The sequence below is a fragment of the Bos grunniens genome, chromosome 26, assembly GCF_055505025.1.
Source record: "Bos grunniens cultivar Pamir isolate PY7600 chromosome 26, Bosgru_T2T1.0, whole genome shotgun sequence".
NCBI classification, from domain to species: Eukaryota; Metazoa; Chordata; class Mammalia; order Artiodactyla; family Bovidae; genus Bos; species Bos grunniens.
This window is the reverse complement of record NC_141190.1, coordinates 11,778,542-11,796,083: the sequence shown is the minus strand read 5'-3', so window position 1 is coordinate 11,796,083 and position 17,542 is coordinate 11,778,542. Positions and strand designations below refer to the sequence as shown.

The following is a 17,542-nucleotide window of genomic DNA, read 5'->3' as shown; positions in this document are numbered from 1 at the left end:
AGAGCTAGAACAAATAATTTCACAATTTGTATGGAAATACAAAAAACCTCGAAGAGCCAAAGCTATCTTGAGAAAGAAGAATGGAACTGGAGGAATCAACCTGCCTGACTTCAGGCTCTACTACAAAGCCACAGTCATCAAGACAGTATGGTACTGGCACAAAGACAGAAATATAGATCAATGGAACAAAATAGAAAGCCCAGAGATAAATCCACGCACATATGGACACATTATCTTTGACAAAGGAGGCAAGAATATACAATGGAGAAAAGACAATCTCTTTAACAAGTGGTGCTGGGAAAACTGGTCAACCACTTGTAAAAGAATGAAAGTAGAACACTTTCTAACACCATACACAAAAATAAACTCAAAATGGATTAAAGATCTAAACGTAAGGCCAGAAACTATAAAACTCCTAGAGGAGAACATAGGCAAAACACTCCGACATACATCACAGCAGGATCCTCTATGACCCACCTCCCAGATTATCGGAAATAAAAGCAAACATAAACAAATGGGACCTAATTAACCTTTGTTGCTTCTGCACAACAAAGGAAACTATAAGCAAGGTGAAAAGACAGCCTTCAGAATGGGAGAAAATAATAGCAAATGAAGCGACTGACAAACAACTAATCTCAAAAATATACAAGCAACTCCTACAGCTCAATTCCAGAAAAACAAATGACCCAATCAAAAAATGGGCCAAAGAACTAAATAGACATTTCTCCAAAGAAGACATACAGATGGCTAACAAACACATGAAAAGATGCTCAACGTCACTCATTATCAGAGAAATGCAAATCAAAACCACTATGAGGTACCATTTCACGCCAGTCAGAATGGCTGCGATTCAAGTCTACAAGCAATAAATGCTGGAGAGGGTGTGGAGAAAAGGGAACCCTCTTACACTGTTGGTGGGAATGCAAACTAGTACAGCCACTATGGAGAACAGTGTGGAGATTCCTTAAAAAAACTGGAAATAGAACTGCCTTATGATCCAGCAATCCCACTGCTGGGCATACACACTGAGGAAACCAGAAGGGAAAGAGACACATGTACCCCAATGTTCATCGCAGCACTGTTTATAATAGCCAGGACATGGAAGCAATCTAGATGTCCATCAGCAGATGAATGGATAAGAAAGCTATGGTACATATACACAATGGAGTATTACTCAGCCATTAAAAAGAATACATTTGAATCAGTTCTAATAAGGTGGATGAAACTGGAGCCTATTATACAGAGTGAAGTAAGCCAGAAAGAAACACACCAATACAGTATACTAATGCATATATATGGAATTTAGAAAGATGGTAACAATAACCCTGTATACGAGACAGCAAAAGAGACACTGATGTATAGAACAGTCTTTAGGACTCTGTGGGAGAGGGAGAGGGTGGGATGATTTGGGAGAATGGCATTGAAATATGTATAATATCATATTGAAACGAGTCACCAGTCCAGGTTCGATGCACGATACTGGATGCTTGGGGCTGGTACACTGGGATGACCCAGAGGGATGGTATGGGGAGGGAGGAGGGAGGAGGGTTCAGGATGGGGAACACATGTATACCTGTGGCGGATTCATTTCGATATATGGCAAAACCAATACAATATTGTAAAGTTAAAAAATAAAATTAAATTAAAAAAAGAATAATACACAGAAGAACTGTACAAAAAAGATCTTCACAACCAAGATAATCACGATGGTATGATCACTCACCTAGAGCCAGACATCCAGGAATGTGAAGTCAAGTGGGCCTTAGAAAGCATCACTACAAACAAAGCTAGTGGAGGTGATGGAATTCCAGTTGAGCTATTTCAAATCTTGAAAGATGATGCCATGAAAGTGCTGCACTCAATATGTCAGCAAATTTGGAAAACTCAGCAGTGGCCACAGGACTGGAAAAGGTCAGTTTTCTTTCCAATCCCAAAGAAAGGCAATGCCAAAGAATGCTCAAACTACTGCACAATTGCACTCATCTCACACGCTAGGAAAGTATGCTCAAAATTCTCCAAGCCAGGCTTCAGCAATATGTGAACCGTGAACTTCCTGATGTTCAAGCTGGTTTTAGAAAAGGCAGAGGAACCAGAGATCAAATTGCCAACATCCGCTGGATCATCAGAAAAAGCAAGAGAGTTCCAGAAAAAAAATCTACTTCTGCTTTATTGATTATGCCAAAGCCTTTGACTGTGTGGATCACAACAAACTGGTTCCAAATAGGAAAAGGAGTACGTCAAGGCTGTATATTGTCACCCTGCTTATTTAACTTATATGCAGAGTACATCATGAGAAACGCTGGGCTGGAAGAAGCACAAGCTGGAATCAAGATTGCTGGAAGAAATATCAATAACCTCAGATATGCAGATGACACCACCCTTAAGGCAGAAAGTGAAGAGGAACTAAAAAGCCTCTTGATGAAAGTGAAAGAGGAGAGTGAAAAATTTGGCTTAAAGTTCAACATTCAGAAAACGAAGATCATGGCATCTGGTCCCATCACTTCATGGGAAATAGATGGGAAACAGTGGAAACAGTGTCAGACTTTATCTTTTTGGGCTCCAAAATCACTGTAGATGGTGACTGCAGCCATGAAATTAAAAGACGCTTACTCCTTGGAAGGAAAGTTATGACCAACCTAGACAGCATATTCAAAAGCAGAGACATTACTTTGCCAAAAAGGTCCATCTAGTCAAGGCTATGGTTTTTCCAGTGGTCATGTATGCATGTGAGAGATGGACTGTGAAGAAGGCTGCTCGCCGAAGAATTGATGCTTTTGAACTGTGGTGTTGGAGAAGACTCTTGAGAGTCCCTTGGACTGCAAGGAGATCCAACCAGTCCATTCTGAAGGAGATCAGCCCTGGGATTTCTTTGGAATGATGCTAAAGCTGAAACTCCAGTACTTTGGCCACCTCATGCGAAGAGTTGACTCATTGGAAAAGACTCTGATGCTGGGAGGGATTGGGGGCAGGAGGAGAAGGGGACGACACAGGATGAGATGGCTGGATGGCATCACCGACTCAACGGACTTGAGTTTGAGTGAACTTTGGGAGTTGGTGATGGACAGGGAGGCCTGGCGTGCTGCGATTCATGGGGTCGCAAAGAGTCGGACATGACTGAGCAACTGAACTGAACTGAACTGAAATGTCCATCCATAGGTGAATGAATAAATTGTGATATATAATGGAATATCACATAGCAATAAGTGAAAATACTATAACCAGAAAGAAAAATATAGATAAATCGCACAAGTATATTTTAGTACAAATGGCATCAGCCACAACATATGCATACTTTTTGTACATTCTATGCTGTTAGAAATTTAAATAGTTGGTTACTTTCAATAACAGGACAGGTTGTAACTGGGACAGACCAAGAGAGTAATAACAGAAAATTTGCTTTTTCATTAGATAGATGCATTCACTTTTGATAACTCATTGAGCTGTATAGAATTTTGTGACGTGAGAATTGTTTACATTTTTTTAACCAGGATGGTAGAAAATAGTTTCATCAGGAATCAAGTCTTCCCTGTGCTTTTCACCTTAAGTGGGGGAGTTTTAATTGATACTACCAATTTTCCAAAATGGTTCTATCAAGTACATTAGCATCAGCAGGGCATGAGTAGAAGTTGCTCACAATCACTTGCCATTGTATTGTAACTGGCAGTACTCCTCAAACTTTACATGACTTATTTGGAGATCTTGTTTAAAAAAACAACTTTTTTCCAGGAGTTGTCTAGGGTGGAACCCATGAGTGTCTTTTTCTAGCAAGCTTCCAAGTGATGCCCACACTGTCTACTGACTGCACTTTAAGTAACAAGGACCTTGGACAGTCCTTCCAAACTATATTCCTCAACAGTAATGCTTCACAAAATCATCTAGAGACAGTATTAAAATGTTAATCAAAATTTTCTTTTAAAAATAATACTAAGCATTTCTAAGTTCTTATTTTGTGATGATCCATTTAAAAAAATAAGGGTATCATATACTTGTTTTTAGTTAAAACAGGTCAATTGAAACAGTAAATGTTCAAAAAATATACCTATATGCCAGACACTGTCATACTACATTAAATCCAAAATATGCCGGGAAGTGGCAAGAAACATCTCCTGATTATGACCAAAACATGTTTGGCAGCTTGCTGGATAAATACCACTTACCAACTGGCATTATGTATGTTGGACTGTCTACTACAGGAGCCAACAAACTTTTTCTGTATAGGATCAAAAGGTAAAAATTTCAGGCTTTGCAGACAAGGGTCACAACCACTCAACTCTGTAGTATGAATGTAACTATAGATGTATGAGTGATGGCCACAGTATGGTCTACTAAATAGATCTCTGGTTACTGGATCACTGATACAAATCTTGATCAATGACATGTATCTTGTCTTCAAATTTCCACTTAATGTGTTATCTGAGAAATCATTTGTTTTCTTTTCTGTTGAAACTTTCAGAAGTTAGTTTTAACATTGCCCAATAATCCACGTACATATTTTACCTCGAGAACATCATTTTGGTGCTGTCAATGGTTATTAAGTTTTAAATGGTATTCTAAAGACAAGAGTCCCCAAATAAATGATAAATGGAATGATAATATGGACAGGAGGCTAAATGTTAATACATAAACTGTATTCTTGAACCATACACTGCTAGTTGAAGGATATAAAACTAATATTGCACTAGTTTTGTGGGACTAGTCATCAATCATATTGCTGGTGTACAAACTGCATGGAAAATATGTATCTGCATTTAGATTGGATATAGAATCTAGTCATGCTGAGTCTGTACCATAAGGTTCATCTACTGTTTTTTTTTTTTTTTTCTAATTTTATTTTTAAACTTTACATAATTGTATTAGTTTTGCCAAATATCAAAATGAACCCGCCACAGGTATACATGTGTTCCCCATCCTGAACCCTCCTCCCTCCTCCCTCCCCATATCATCCCTCTGGGTCGTCCCAGTGCACCAGCCCCAAGCATCCAGTATCGTGCATCGAACCTGGACTGGCAACTCGTTTCTTACATGATATTTTACATGTTTCAATGCCATTCTCCCAAATATTCCCACCCTCTCCCTCTCCCACAGAGTCCATAAGACTGTTCTATACATCAGTGTCTCTTTTGCTGTCTCGTACACCGGGTTATTGTTACCATCTTTCTAAATTCCATATATATGCGTTAGTATACTGTATTTATGTTTTTCCTTCTGGCTTACTTCACTCTGTATAATAGGCTCCAGCTTCATCCACCTCATTAGAACTGATTCAAATGTATTCTTTTTAATGGCTGAGTAATACTCCATTGTGTATATGTACCACAGCTTTCTTATCCATTCATCTGCTGATGGACATCTAGATTGCTTCCATGTCCTGGCTATTATAAACAGTTCATCTACTGTTATACATAAATTTATGTTCCTCAGTCACATGGAAAATAAAAAGTGAGTTTTAGAACCAAAGACTGAATGCTTAGCTATTATTAGACTAGGCTCTGCTAGCTCAAGCCTTAGGTTTAGAAAGCCACAATGAAGCCTCCCATTTATGAAAGTTTAGCCTACTTGGCCATGAAACAGCCTAAGCAAAGCCTAAACTTCCTCTTTGTGTGTGTGTGGGGAGGGGGGAGTGTAGATATTTTTCTGTTTTTAAACATTTTTACTGCAGTATAAATTCATTTACAATGTCGTGTTCGTTTCTGCTGCACAGCAAGGTGAATCAATTATTCATATACCCATTCTTGTTTAGATTTATTTCCCATTTAGGTCATTACATTGAATAGTTTCCTGTGCTATACAGTAGGTCCTTAGTAGTTATGTTCTATATATAGTAGTTCCTTAATGAATTCCGTATTTGGGGAAACAAGGGACTTGACTGTGTATGTGACACTGAGACAAAGTTCAGATACTGGTTCAAAGATACTAGTCACCAATAGGAAATGAAAAGCTTTGAAGAATGACAGCCAGTAAAATTCCAATCTAGTACCCAGTCTGGTCCGTATCTGGGATTTGGCCAAATCAGAAACACTGATAGCCTACATGCTTTACCAAGTATGAAGAGGGGATGGAAAATGCCCATCTTAATCAAACTGCAGTTATAGCAATTACATCAGCAGTGATGGTTGTAGGCAGAGATTAAATAGCTAAAGTATAGTACTTTCGTCTTGCTCCAAAAGCAGTGAATAAGACCAAGATTAGGGAAGCTGGGCAGCTGGGAAGTGAAGCACAGCTTGGTATAGTAGATCAGAGTAACCAGAACATGACATTCACAGGTCCCCCCGATTGAGATTTGAGACTCAGATCAGTAAGAATATTCAGTATACTGGACTGTGACTTCTTAAAAATGGGTACGATTGCATTAACAGATGAACATACCTCTGAAAGCCACAGGGAGAAAAAAATTACAGGCTTAACACACCTACCAATAGGTTACTAAACTTCTTTGAAGTTGTTCCCTTAACTTCCATATAAAGTCTTCACTTCTCTTGAATGCTGAAGATGAAAAAATTAGTAACCAAAAGGAGAATTCAGAAGTATATATCCTCTTTCCATTTTTAGATTATATAATATTTGGCTTTCTTCTGTTATGCCTTTAAATAGTATTCATCATCATTAACTTTTGATAAGCATTTGCTAAACTGACTTTTAATCACAAATCGGGCATAACTTGACATAAGAAAAAATAAAATTTTAAACTTATAAAACACATAAATTAGAAAGTGATTACTCTAAGTATTAAAGCATTATTTCCTTTACAAAAGCCTTCCTCTAATGATAGCCCCTAGGGCATTCAGAACCCAGCTTATATTTGTCTTATATTTCATTTTAAATTCTACCTACAGATTTGCAAACTCCCTCAAATTTGCTATAACCACTTCATCAAGTGGAATTATTAATACCTGTATTCTAAAGTGAGCTTTAATAAAATGTTTCTATTATAATTCTATCATTTTAAAGTCACCATACCTTAAGTCATGACCAACCTAGACAGCATATTAAAAAGCAGAGACATTACTTTGCCAACAAAGGCCCATCTAGTCAAGGCTATGGTTTTCCCAGTAGTCATGTATGGATGTGATAGTTGGACTATAAAGAAAGACGAACACTGAAGAATTGATGATTTTGAACTGTGGTGTTGGAAAAGACTCTTGAGAGTCCCTTGGACTGCAAGGAGATCCAACCAGGCCATCCTAAAGGAAATCAGTCCTGAATATTCATTGGAAGGACTGATGCTGAAGCTCCAATACTTTGGCCACCTGATGTGAAGAACTTACTCATTTGAAAAGACCCTGATGCTGAGAATGATTGAAGGCAGGAGGAGAAGGGGACGAGAGGATGGGATGGTTGGATGGCATCACCGACTCAATGGACGTGAGTCTGCGTAAGCTTCGGAAGTTGCTGATGAACAGGGAGGCCTGGCAGGCTGCTGTCCATGGGGTCGCAAAGAGTCAGACACGACTGAGTGACTGAACTGAACCTTAGGTCAAAAAATGCCTCCAAAACATTTTCCAAAATATGATCTCTTGCCACAATAAAGAATGAGTGCAGTTACTCTACAGGGGGAAAAAATTTCCATTAAATGTACATGCTAGAAGCCAGAATCTTTCACGTGGTATTGTCAGTCTTTCTAATTTTAGCTATTCTGGTCTCCACAGAATGGTACCTCATTGCAGTTTTGGTGCTTATTTTAAAATCTTTTTTCCCAGCTTTATATTTCAAGCAATAAAATTAATTCAAAGACAATTTTATTTTTAGAGATTGCATACAGAACACTCAAGCCACAGAACATAGCCATTCCCCCAAGAAGTTTCCTCATGTCCTCAGATTCCATCTCCTGACCATGGCTTCAAGGCAATCACTGATCTTCCTTGCCTCACTGCAGTTTTCTCTCTACATATGGCTTTAATTTATTATTTTTATTTATTTATTTTTTGGTTGCACTGGGTCTTTTTTGCTGCATGTGGGCTTTCTCTAGTTGCAGGGCGTGTGCCGACTAAAATTCTATATTTCTTAGATAACAGTGTTATTTTTGGCCTCTAGATGTTATCTCCTCTTCCCTTCTAACTTTCTGCTTCTAATCATCTGTGTCCTAAAAAATTCAGAAAGCCAACTCTATTCTATTATTTAAAAATAAAAGATATTCTAATTAAAAACCTGACATCTTTTCTAAAATATGTGCACATTTTAGCAACCAGATGACCTATACACACTTACTTCCTGTATAGATATGTAAAATCACCTGTATTTCCTAACAGATGCAGTAAAAGCAAGTCCTACAACAGTTAAATATAAGTAAACCAAAGATCTAATTTGTAACATCTATGTATATAAACACAAACAAAAACCATAGCATCTTTCTGGGCCCACGCCTAGGATAAAAGAAGCTATTATTAAAAAGAAGCTATTATTTAAAAGCCTTAGAAAAGTAGACAAGTAAACTTATTGTTGACATGTTTTCTTTATTGAATTAAAATTATACCAGTATAAAATAACAATGTATATACAAAGGGATTTGATGCAACACAGTATATACAATTATCTTTAAAAAGTTATGATACAAGTTACAATGATTATGAATACAAAATTTATATTAAAATATTCTCCATAAGTGATTTATTTGACTGTTCTGGTTCGAAGTCGTCGTTTGAGAATCTGATGATCACTTTCTTTCACTCTACGGTCCATCAAAATCTGAAATTAACAATTTCACAAATTTTATAAGTGAAAATAAAAGTAAAAATGAAACCTTACTTACAATTAATAAGATATGTTCATATTTCAGTGTTTAATAACTGAAATAAGTACATGACAGTAATTTTTGTCCTCCTGGACTGCAATTACACTATCTTCTATAAAAAAAGCATGCCTGAGGCAGTAGACTTTATAAAAGATTCTTAAAATACCACCTCATTCTAAAATTAAAGAAATCCACACTTTTACTGAATTCAGGACATACATAGTTTGAAATAATAACTAAAATATTTCGAAACAAGTATCTCGAGTAATTTCTAAGAAATTATTTTTTGCAATAACAAGTAGAGCATTATTTTGCAACTAAGAAAAGAAACAATTTCAGCCAAGGGAGAAAATCATGTACTTTATCAGACAGATGGAAAAAAGTTACCAAGAGAACAGCACCTTGAAAAGCATGTCCTAATGACCCTAATTCTTTACTACTTGCTTCAAGTGTCTATCTTTTATCTGACAGCTACTGTTACAAAAAGGTCTCTCCTGATTTTTCTTGGCCACTTCCTGTTGAAGGCTTTTCCTTTAATTATTTTCCTATCTTCACTTTTATCCACTAGGCAAATGCAAGCATGATAGAAAATTAGAACTTTCCCTGTAATAGAACAGCGTGTTCTGAGTCAGGAGAATGAGTCACAGAGTCGGGGTGACGAACTACAGTCTTTTCTGAAGAGAACATGGAAGGCTTAGAGGCAAAGTGGGAGGAAATGACTGAATGTCAAGTCTATATTTTTACCAGGCAGACTTAGGCCCAGATTTGTACAACTCTTATGATAAAGATAACATGAAAAAACAGATGTTAGAAGCCAAGAAATTATTAAACAGTGATAATTCTATTGATGGAATTAAAAGTTCTAGAATTCTAATGAGTTTACCAATGCAGATGCACGTGACACTTGTATACATCAATGTAGCATTTACATTCAATTACTACAAACTTAACACATCCAGTACCAATAGTATAACTTTTAAAGCAAGTTTTATGAGACTTGGTGTACAGAATAAAAGATTCAAACCACTATGTAATTCAAATTGTAAGAGTATTTCAGAATTAAAAAGAACATAAAGAGTTTTACTTTTAAGAGAACTGAAATAGTAGCTTACCACTTGGCCAGATATATCAATAGGAGATGAAATTTCATTTGTGTATAATTTTCGTTTGGCCCGTTTTGGTCGAGACACATTTTCTTTACTTACTTCTACATTTGAGAACTTTGAAGAGCTCATTGTTTCAATTATCTTCTTTGCTATGAAAAAAAATTTATCAGTTAAATCCTGAAATAATTTCCTAATTGCAAATATTATAAACCCTTCATAAAGAGCCATATTAAAAAGCACTGCAATTTATAAATGGTGAAAGGACACAAATAGAAAACAAAGAAATGCCCAATAAATACATGACCTAATGATCAACAGCAAAAATAGGCAAATAAATAAAATATCACTTCACTAATATTCAACATATTGTAAAGGTTGAAATTTTGTAAATCTGGTAAATTTACTATTGGTAAATTTACATACTGGTAAATTATACTACCACCAGTAAAACTCAGGCATCCTTAACGACTCGGAAGAGGTCAGTACTACATTTATGGAAAAGATCAGTACACATACACAGTGGACCATGCAGCACTAAGAATAATAAGGTTGGCAGAGCTAGTTCAGTATTCACATGTAAAGATGTCCACATGAATATTAAGTAAAAGTAACTTGTAATTGTGAGCCATTTACTTCCAGTTAACAAACACATGCACACAGATACATAGATTAAAAGATAGAAACCAAATTTTTAACAGTTGATGGTTTCTAGGGAGTTGAAAAGGAATTTTTCAATTTCTTACTTTGTACATCTGCTTTATTTATTTATTTATTTTAACAGACAAATACTGATTTCAGCACAAAACATTTCCATTTAGGAAAACTTCTGGATTTAAAATATATAAATATATATATACATATTATATCAAATATATATTTTTTAAAAAAAGAACACATTTAAGGGAATAGGCAGAATTAAGTGTCTACCTGTCAGTGGCTAAGCTGAGCCTAAGAGCGGAGCTGCCAGATGTCAGAGTAGCTAATTAAGATAAGTCAACATGGAAGTTAAAGCCTTTAACCATCTACTGCAATTAAATAAGCAAGAGGCTAAGCTGAGTGAGTGAAGTCACTCAGTCGTGTCCAACTCTTTGTGACCCCATGGACTCTAGCCTATCAGGCTCCTCTGTCCATGGAATTTTCCAGGCAAGACTACTGGAGTGGGTTGCCATTTCCTTCTCCAGGCAATCTTCCCAATCCAGGGATGGAACCTGGGTCTCCTGCATTGTAGGCAGACGCTTTACCATCGGAGCCACCAGGGAAGTCTAAACTGAGAACATACCAAACCCTGCCCTGCTCCACACTCCCCCATGGGATAATGCATGTCTGGGTCAGGTGCATCAGCACAGAAGTGGTGGTTCTATCACTGTCAAAAGGCTTCCGCACTTGCAGTTTTATGGACCTTGGTGCTGGAGACTAGAGGGGAGGAGTGGAAAAGTACAGTCAGTGGAAAAAAGTGTCTCCAAGGTTCCTTCTCCTTCCCCATCATAAAGTCTTCAGCAGAGATGCCTGAGGACATTCTCTACTGAAGGCACTCACAATTAGGAGCATCCAAATGAAGGCCCCTAGGCTAGCAATTCCATGGTGGCTCAGTGGTAAAAGAATCTGCCTGCAATGCAAGAGACCCAGGTTCAATACCTGGGTCGGGAAGATCCCCTGGAGAAGGAAATGGCAACCCACTCACTATTCTTGCCTGGACAATTCCATGGACGAGGAGCCTAGCAGACTACAGTCCATGGAGTCACAAAGAATTGGACACCACTGAGTGGCTAACACACACACACAGGCTAGGAATGCAGATATGTGTAAGAGTATGGCCAGCAGGAGATCTGAGTCCTTGACTGACTAACTCCCTTCAAAGACTGGAATGCACTGGCTGTGTATCATGTTTGATGTGGGAAGGGCAGCTTTTCCTTATGAGGCCTAACAGGTAAAACCTTTGTAGTCGCCCATGGTCAGCCTGAAACAAATCACACATAGGATTTGGGTTGGAGCCTCAAAATCCCACACTACTATGTGCAAACCACTGTACTAAGAGCCGAAGATGTAAACAAGACAGACATGTCGCACTTGCAGAGCTTATATCCTACTGGAATAGATAATAAGAAAACAAAAAATTAAATGGCTTAAATAATTTGTACTTTGAAAAGATCACTCTGGCTGCTATGTACTGAATGGATAGGAGATAGGCATAAGGGATAAATGGGGAGAACAGTGATACTGAGTACTGGATTAAGAGTAGTTGTCAGAGCAACAGAATTTTAAGAACTAGCCTCTATTTTCTTCTTTTTTCCCTTTATTTCCAAGTGATCAACAAGAGACATGTACTGCAGTTACAATCCAAAACAGGCAATCTTTATATTCCTAGAAAGGAGTTTTAAAAAAAGAAACCCACACCAGGTATATAGTAGGGAAGCTGTTAAGCTAAATCAACCAAGTCAGGAAGTCATTACTATCTGGGTACTTCCCTTTATTTGAAAACATGTTTCCTGTTAATATATAAACCATATATGCATTGCTTTTTATGGCAATATATTGTTTATATATCAAAAGGAAATATGTTTTCAAGGAGAAGGGCTTCCCTTGTAGCTCAGTCAGTAAAGAATCTACCTGCAATGCAGGTTCGATTCCTGGGTCGGGAAGAATCAACCCGAATCCCAGGTTTGATTCCTGGGTCGGGAAGATCCCCTGGAGAAGGAAATGGCAACCCACTCCAGTATTCTTGCCTGAGAAATCCCATGGACAGAGGAGCCTGGTGGGCTATAGTCCATGGGGTCACAAAGGGTCGGACACAATTTAGCAACTAAATAAATATAAACAATGGTCAATATAATTAAGTAGAATACCTAAAAATCTAAAATAACAAGTCCCACTTCTCCAAATTTAGACATTTAACAATTTGCTGTTTACCTCTCCAGATATTTTCTATGCTTATACAAATGATACCTTTCCAACAATGTATACTTTTAATATATATATATATATATACATACACACATACATACACACAATATATATACACACACACATACATACACACAATATATATACACACACACACACATACACACAAATGGATCTAAGTCTGAAGTTCCCAAACTGTGTGCCAAGACATGTTGCAGCAAATTCACAAGAGCAACTTGGAATATTTTAAATTTCTAAGGAAAACAGTGACACTCAACTCAAGGTAGTACACAGTTTCAAAAAGGTATCAAATATCCTTCCTTTGGATGGTGACATATTTTAGCAACCTGGATTTTCAGAAGCTAAATTTTCAGGGATTGTTTGGCCTTAAGTATTAATGGACGGGACTATTTAGGTGTTTCTTTGGGTGCATGGACGCACTGAAAAAAATTACTGACACATTAAAGGCATTGTGAACCAAGAAAGTTTGGGAAGCTCTGTGGTAAGTTTTTACACAAAGTATTTTTACACAACCAGTGTGACTCAATTCAACTGTCCCCCTGCTTTTAGTCATTTCCCTCCTCATTCTCCCCACCTCTAGTCTCCAATTTATCCCACCACCACCACTCAGGTAATTTCATGAAAACTCACTCCTTCCTGCTCCCTTCCTCCTAATAACCTCTCCACATTCTAGATGCCAGATGCATATTGCTACCTAGAACTGCCTGCACAAGTGCTCCACTTCCCTGGTACTCTACTTATAATAAAACTGTTCTTTCTGGTAGATGTGTATGTAAGTATGTATTTATGTGTAAGTGTATAGAGAGAATATATATCTTATCACATATTAATACCAGAGTATTAATATGTCTACATTATAAAGAAAAAAGCATTAAGCAACTAAACTTTACAGATATTTAAAGAAATATGTTTTTGATATAGTACATAAGATTAGGTAATATTTATCCATGCAGAGGAAAAAAGCACTAGAATATATACCATAATACTAATAGTGGTTACTTCTAGGAGGTATAATCTTCCAGCATTTCAATACCCAAGTTAAATCCCATCTCTTCTATTAATATCAAATCTTCCCATAGCCCCAACAGTTCTTTTCCTCCAATACTACCATAGTTCTTTCCTTGTATCTCTACAATGCATTAAGCAGTCTGCATGCACGCATGCTAAGTCGCTTCAGTTGTGTCCAACTCTGTGCGACCCTATGGACTGTAGCCCTCCAAGCTCCTCTGTCCATTGGTGTCTCCAGGCAAGAATAGTGGAGTGGGTTGCCATTCCCTTCTCCACAGAATCTTTCCATCCCAGGGATCAAACCCATGTCTCTTACATCTCTTGCACTGGCAAGCAGGCTCTTTACCACTAGCGCCACCTGGGAAGCTACTCTGGATCAATTATTTAAATACAGACTGTTCTCTCCCACCACACAGTGAACGCCAAGGCACATCACAGGTTCATGCTTCCTCCCTCAATACCTAACATTAACACAGAACAGTTTCTACTGGAGATGTAAGAGTCACTGTGGTTGAGTTTATACAAATCAGATATTAGAAAACACCATACATGTAACATAAAGGGTCATTTAATTAATAGTCTGCAAACCTTTTGACTGAAGAATAGTTGGAGAATGTTGTAAGAAGTCTCCAAATTTCTGTAGCGTTCCTTCTTTTTTCTTAGCAGACCCGTTTACACCAACTGTGGATGCATGACTCCGTAAAGAATAAGTTTTCTTAGATGATGGGCGTATGGAAACCTAATAAACAAACATTTTTTTGTTGTTATTGGTAATGAGGCATGTTAGAACAAACAGTTATAGCCATAGTTGAATTAAAGAGGCCAGACACAAGTTATAAATTCTCAGGCAGGGAACTTGGGGTTAATAATATAGGAGAGGGATGAAAGGGCCAGAGAATGAGTGTGATAAGAGTGCTAAGTCAGAGGTGAACACATCAGGAAGTACCTGCTACCTGTCAAATGTTAAAGGTTATATATTCTAAGTTGAATTAGATAAATAGAAAACAGAATATAAGTGAGTTATAACTGGACAAAACTCAACTTCTGAATAATTACTAATCAAATTTGACATTTTTATTTTCATCATCTACTTCACAAATGTAACTTATGAAAATGGTCAATTCTGGACAAATTAAAAGACAAACCTTTTGTTCCTTTTTGAAAGAATTTCTATGCTCAGAAACAGGGGACTTCAAATTAATTCTTGGTGTAGCATTCTTCTTATTTTCAAATTTCACAAAGTCCTAAAAATAATGAAGTTCAGCACTGATTAAACAACATATTCTTTCTCTCTCTAGACTCCAGAGGAAGAAAAAAAAGAAAACAAACAAACAAAAAAACAAGCAAATAGTTCTTAACCAGGAGCAATTCTGACTGGGGACACTGGCAATGTCTGAAGATATTTATGATTGTCATTGCTGGGTATAAGAGGCAGGTTTAATGGCAACTAGTGGGTAGAGGCCAGGAATACTGCTAAAAAACCCTACAATGTACAGGACATTGAACTCTTCAAAACAAAGAAATATCTGGCCAAAAATGTCAATCATGCTGAAGCTGAGAAACCCTGACTGAAGGTACAACTTTCTTCTCACAATTTTTTCACCTTCAGTGAAATATTACTGATATATAACATATGTAGGTTTAAGTGCACAGCGTGACGATATAATACATGTTTTTATTACAAAATGATTGAAGGTATGAATTTTTCACATGCATCATAATGAAATTACATTACTTAAATGAAGGGATAACATCTTTTGAGTCCCATCTTTAAAATACAACATAGTAATATATCTACCCTTTTCCCAACTCCCAAATCATGCTGAGTATGACCTCTAATTGGTACTTGGTGACACTGAAAACAAAAATCTTCAGTATAAGCACAGGTAAAAAATGATAGTGAAGACATAAAATCTGCCTTCAGTACTAAATAGGCATGACATCTTACTCTTTTTCCCCACATAACCTTACTTAAGACAAAATCTTTTGTAGTTATTAACTGAATTGAACTTGTGCAAATCCTAACTGTGCTAAAGATGATAAGCATAAAGGGGGCGGGGGAAGGCAAGAACAGAAAGAGAGAAGATCACGACTGAGCCTCAGAATTCAAGTTACAAAGTAAAGTCATAAGGATGACAAGAAGCAGATTTTCTAAAGACAGGAAAGACAGATAGATGGTAATCAAGGAAAGCAAAGGAAGAAAGACTGTAACTCCATCACACTTGCTGTTTTCAATAGAGCACTTCAAATTTGGAGTAGAATTTAGAGGAGAATATAGCATTGTATAAATTATTTTCCTGAAGACTTCACAACACTGTTTACTATAGCAGGAAAGAGCCTAGCAAAATCACTTAAAAGTTTTAAGTTTCTACATGGTTTACTTTGAACAATCTGTTGTTGTAAGTAATTCTGAAATGGGGAGTATATACCAGCAGTAAAATGAATAAAATAACTGTCTCTCAATTCTGCACAATGACTGGCACTGAGCCCTCATGTTGTCCAAGGGTCATCTGTATCTTAATGGTATCTAAGTGTATTAAATATAGAATAAAAGTTAACTAAGGCTCTCCAAAACAATCTTTTAAGGTGCTCTACGTGTAGCAAGAAATATGCTAAATAATACTCATTCATCAAATGTATTATCTGACAGAGAGCCTCAGGAGTATGTTTAATATTATTTCTGTTCTTCCACCAGCTTGAAAATACACTACTCTTTAAAGAAGTGAAAAAGACAAGTTGGAGGAAAAGTTATTGTGCTAAAGAGTTTTAAACATAAATACTGCTTTTAGCATAAATATTGTCATTTATTATGTACCTATTACAGGTACATAATGTTACAGCAAAACATTTTAAACACAGTATATCTAATTCTTTATTTCAAAAGGAGGAAAGTGAGAATCAGAAAATTTATGTGACTTGCTGAACCGACATGGCTAGAATATGATAGAAGGTTGGTAACCCCACAATCAGAAAGCTGCAGAAGCAAAAGTAAATCATTTTTGGCCTACCACTAAACAGGATCCAAATTTTCATACTGGCTCACAGAAAAAGAATTTCTCTTCTGAAACCTATTACGATCATAGAGACCTAAGATTTTAACTAAATTACAACGATTCTATTCAAGCAAGTTAGTCATTTCAGTTTCTCTAATTCCTTTATCCTTAATCCCTTTTCTACTCCACAGGAAGGAAAGTGACTAAGTATGAACAGAACCGGAATACTGAAATAGCTTTCTACTAAAATTCACCACCATTTGACCTATCACAGCTTCACTGAAACAAGGAAACGTCTACACATTTTAAAATCCTCAAGCTTTTTGTTTAAGGACTGTTTAGCACAGCGACATTCTTAAGAGTATTAAATACACTGTAAACTATGACTCTGGGTTCTAATACTAGTGCTTATGCACAGGAGGGCAAGGTAGCAGAGTTTAACTATATAGCTGAACAATAATAAAACTTACTTGTTTAGTTCACTTAATAGTTAAGTATTTACCTCTTCCATTTCATGACTTTTCCTCTTTCGGGCCTTGGGAATCTTAACCGTCACTGGTGAGGTACAACCTGGGTGTTTCACTGCCATTCTGTTTGGCTGTAAAGGTGTAAATTGAATCTCTAACTCAGGTTTTGGAAATCGAGTGCTTTGATTATTTTCTGTTGACACTTCACAAGAGTCAAGGACTACAGATCCATCCTACAACAGAATTTAAAAGGAAAACAAACCGTATTTGCAGAACATGAATTTCTAAATTGCCAAAAATTACCTCTGTCAAATACCT

General features: G+C 36.9%; 1 protein-coding gene across 9 annotated transcripts in view; it reads right to left on the bottom strand.

The window, feature by feature from the left end:
* Nucleotides 1–8,430: 8,430 nt before the first annotated feature.
* KIF20B (kinesin family member 20B) overlaps nucleotides 8,431–17,542 on the bottom strand; it is an 84,711-nt gene continuing 75,599 nt past the window's right edge. For 8 of the 9 annotated variants that reach the window (XM_086378492.1, XM_086378498.1, XM_086378490.1 and 5 more), the window contains exons 29-33: nucleotides 17,260–17,457; nucleotides 14,910–15,008; nucleotides 14,353–14,503; nucleotides 9,841–9,983; nucleotides 8,431–8,682 (exon numbers count right to left, since the gene is read on the bottom strand). In XM_086378492.1, the coding sequence (XP_086234618.1) occupies nucleotides 8,605–8,682; nucleotides 9,841–9,983; nucleotides 14,353–14,503; nucleotides 14,910–15,008; nucleotides 17,260–17,457 (669 nt within the window). In that variant the 3' untranslated portion in view covers nucleotides 8,431–8,604. The remainder of the gene's footprint in view (nucleotides 8,683–9,840; nucleotides 9,984–14,352; nucleotides 14,504–14,909; nucleotides 15,009–17,259; nucleotides 17,458–17,542) is intronic. The other variant, XM_086378494.1, reaches the window with a different exon arrangement.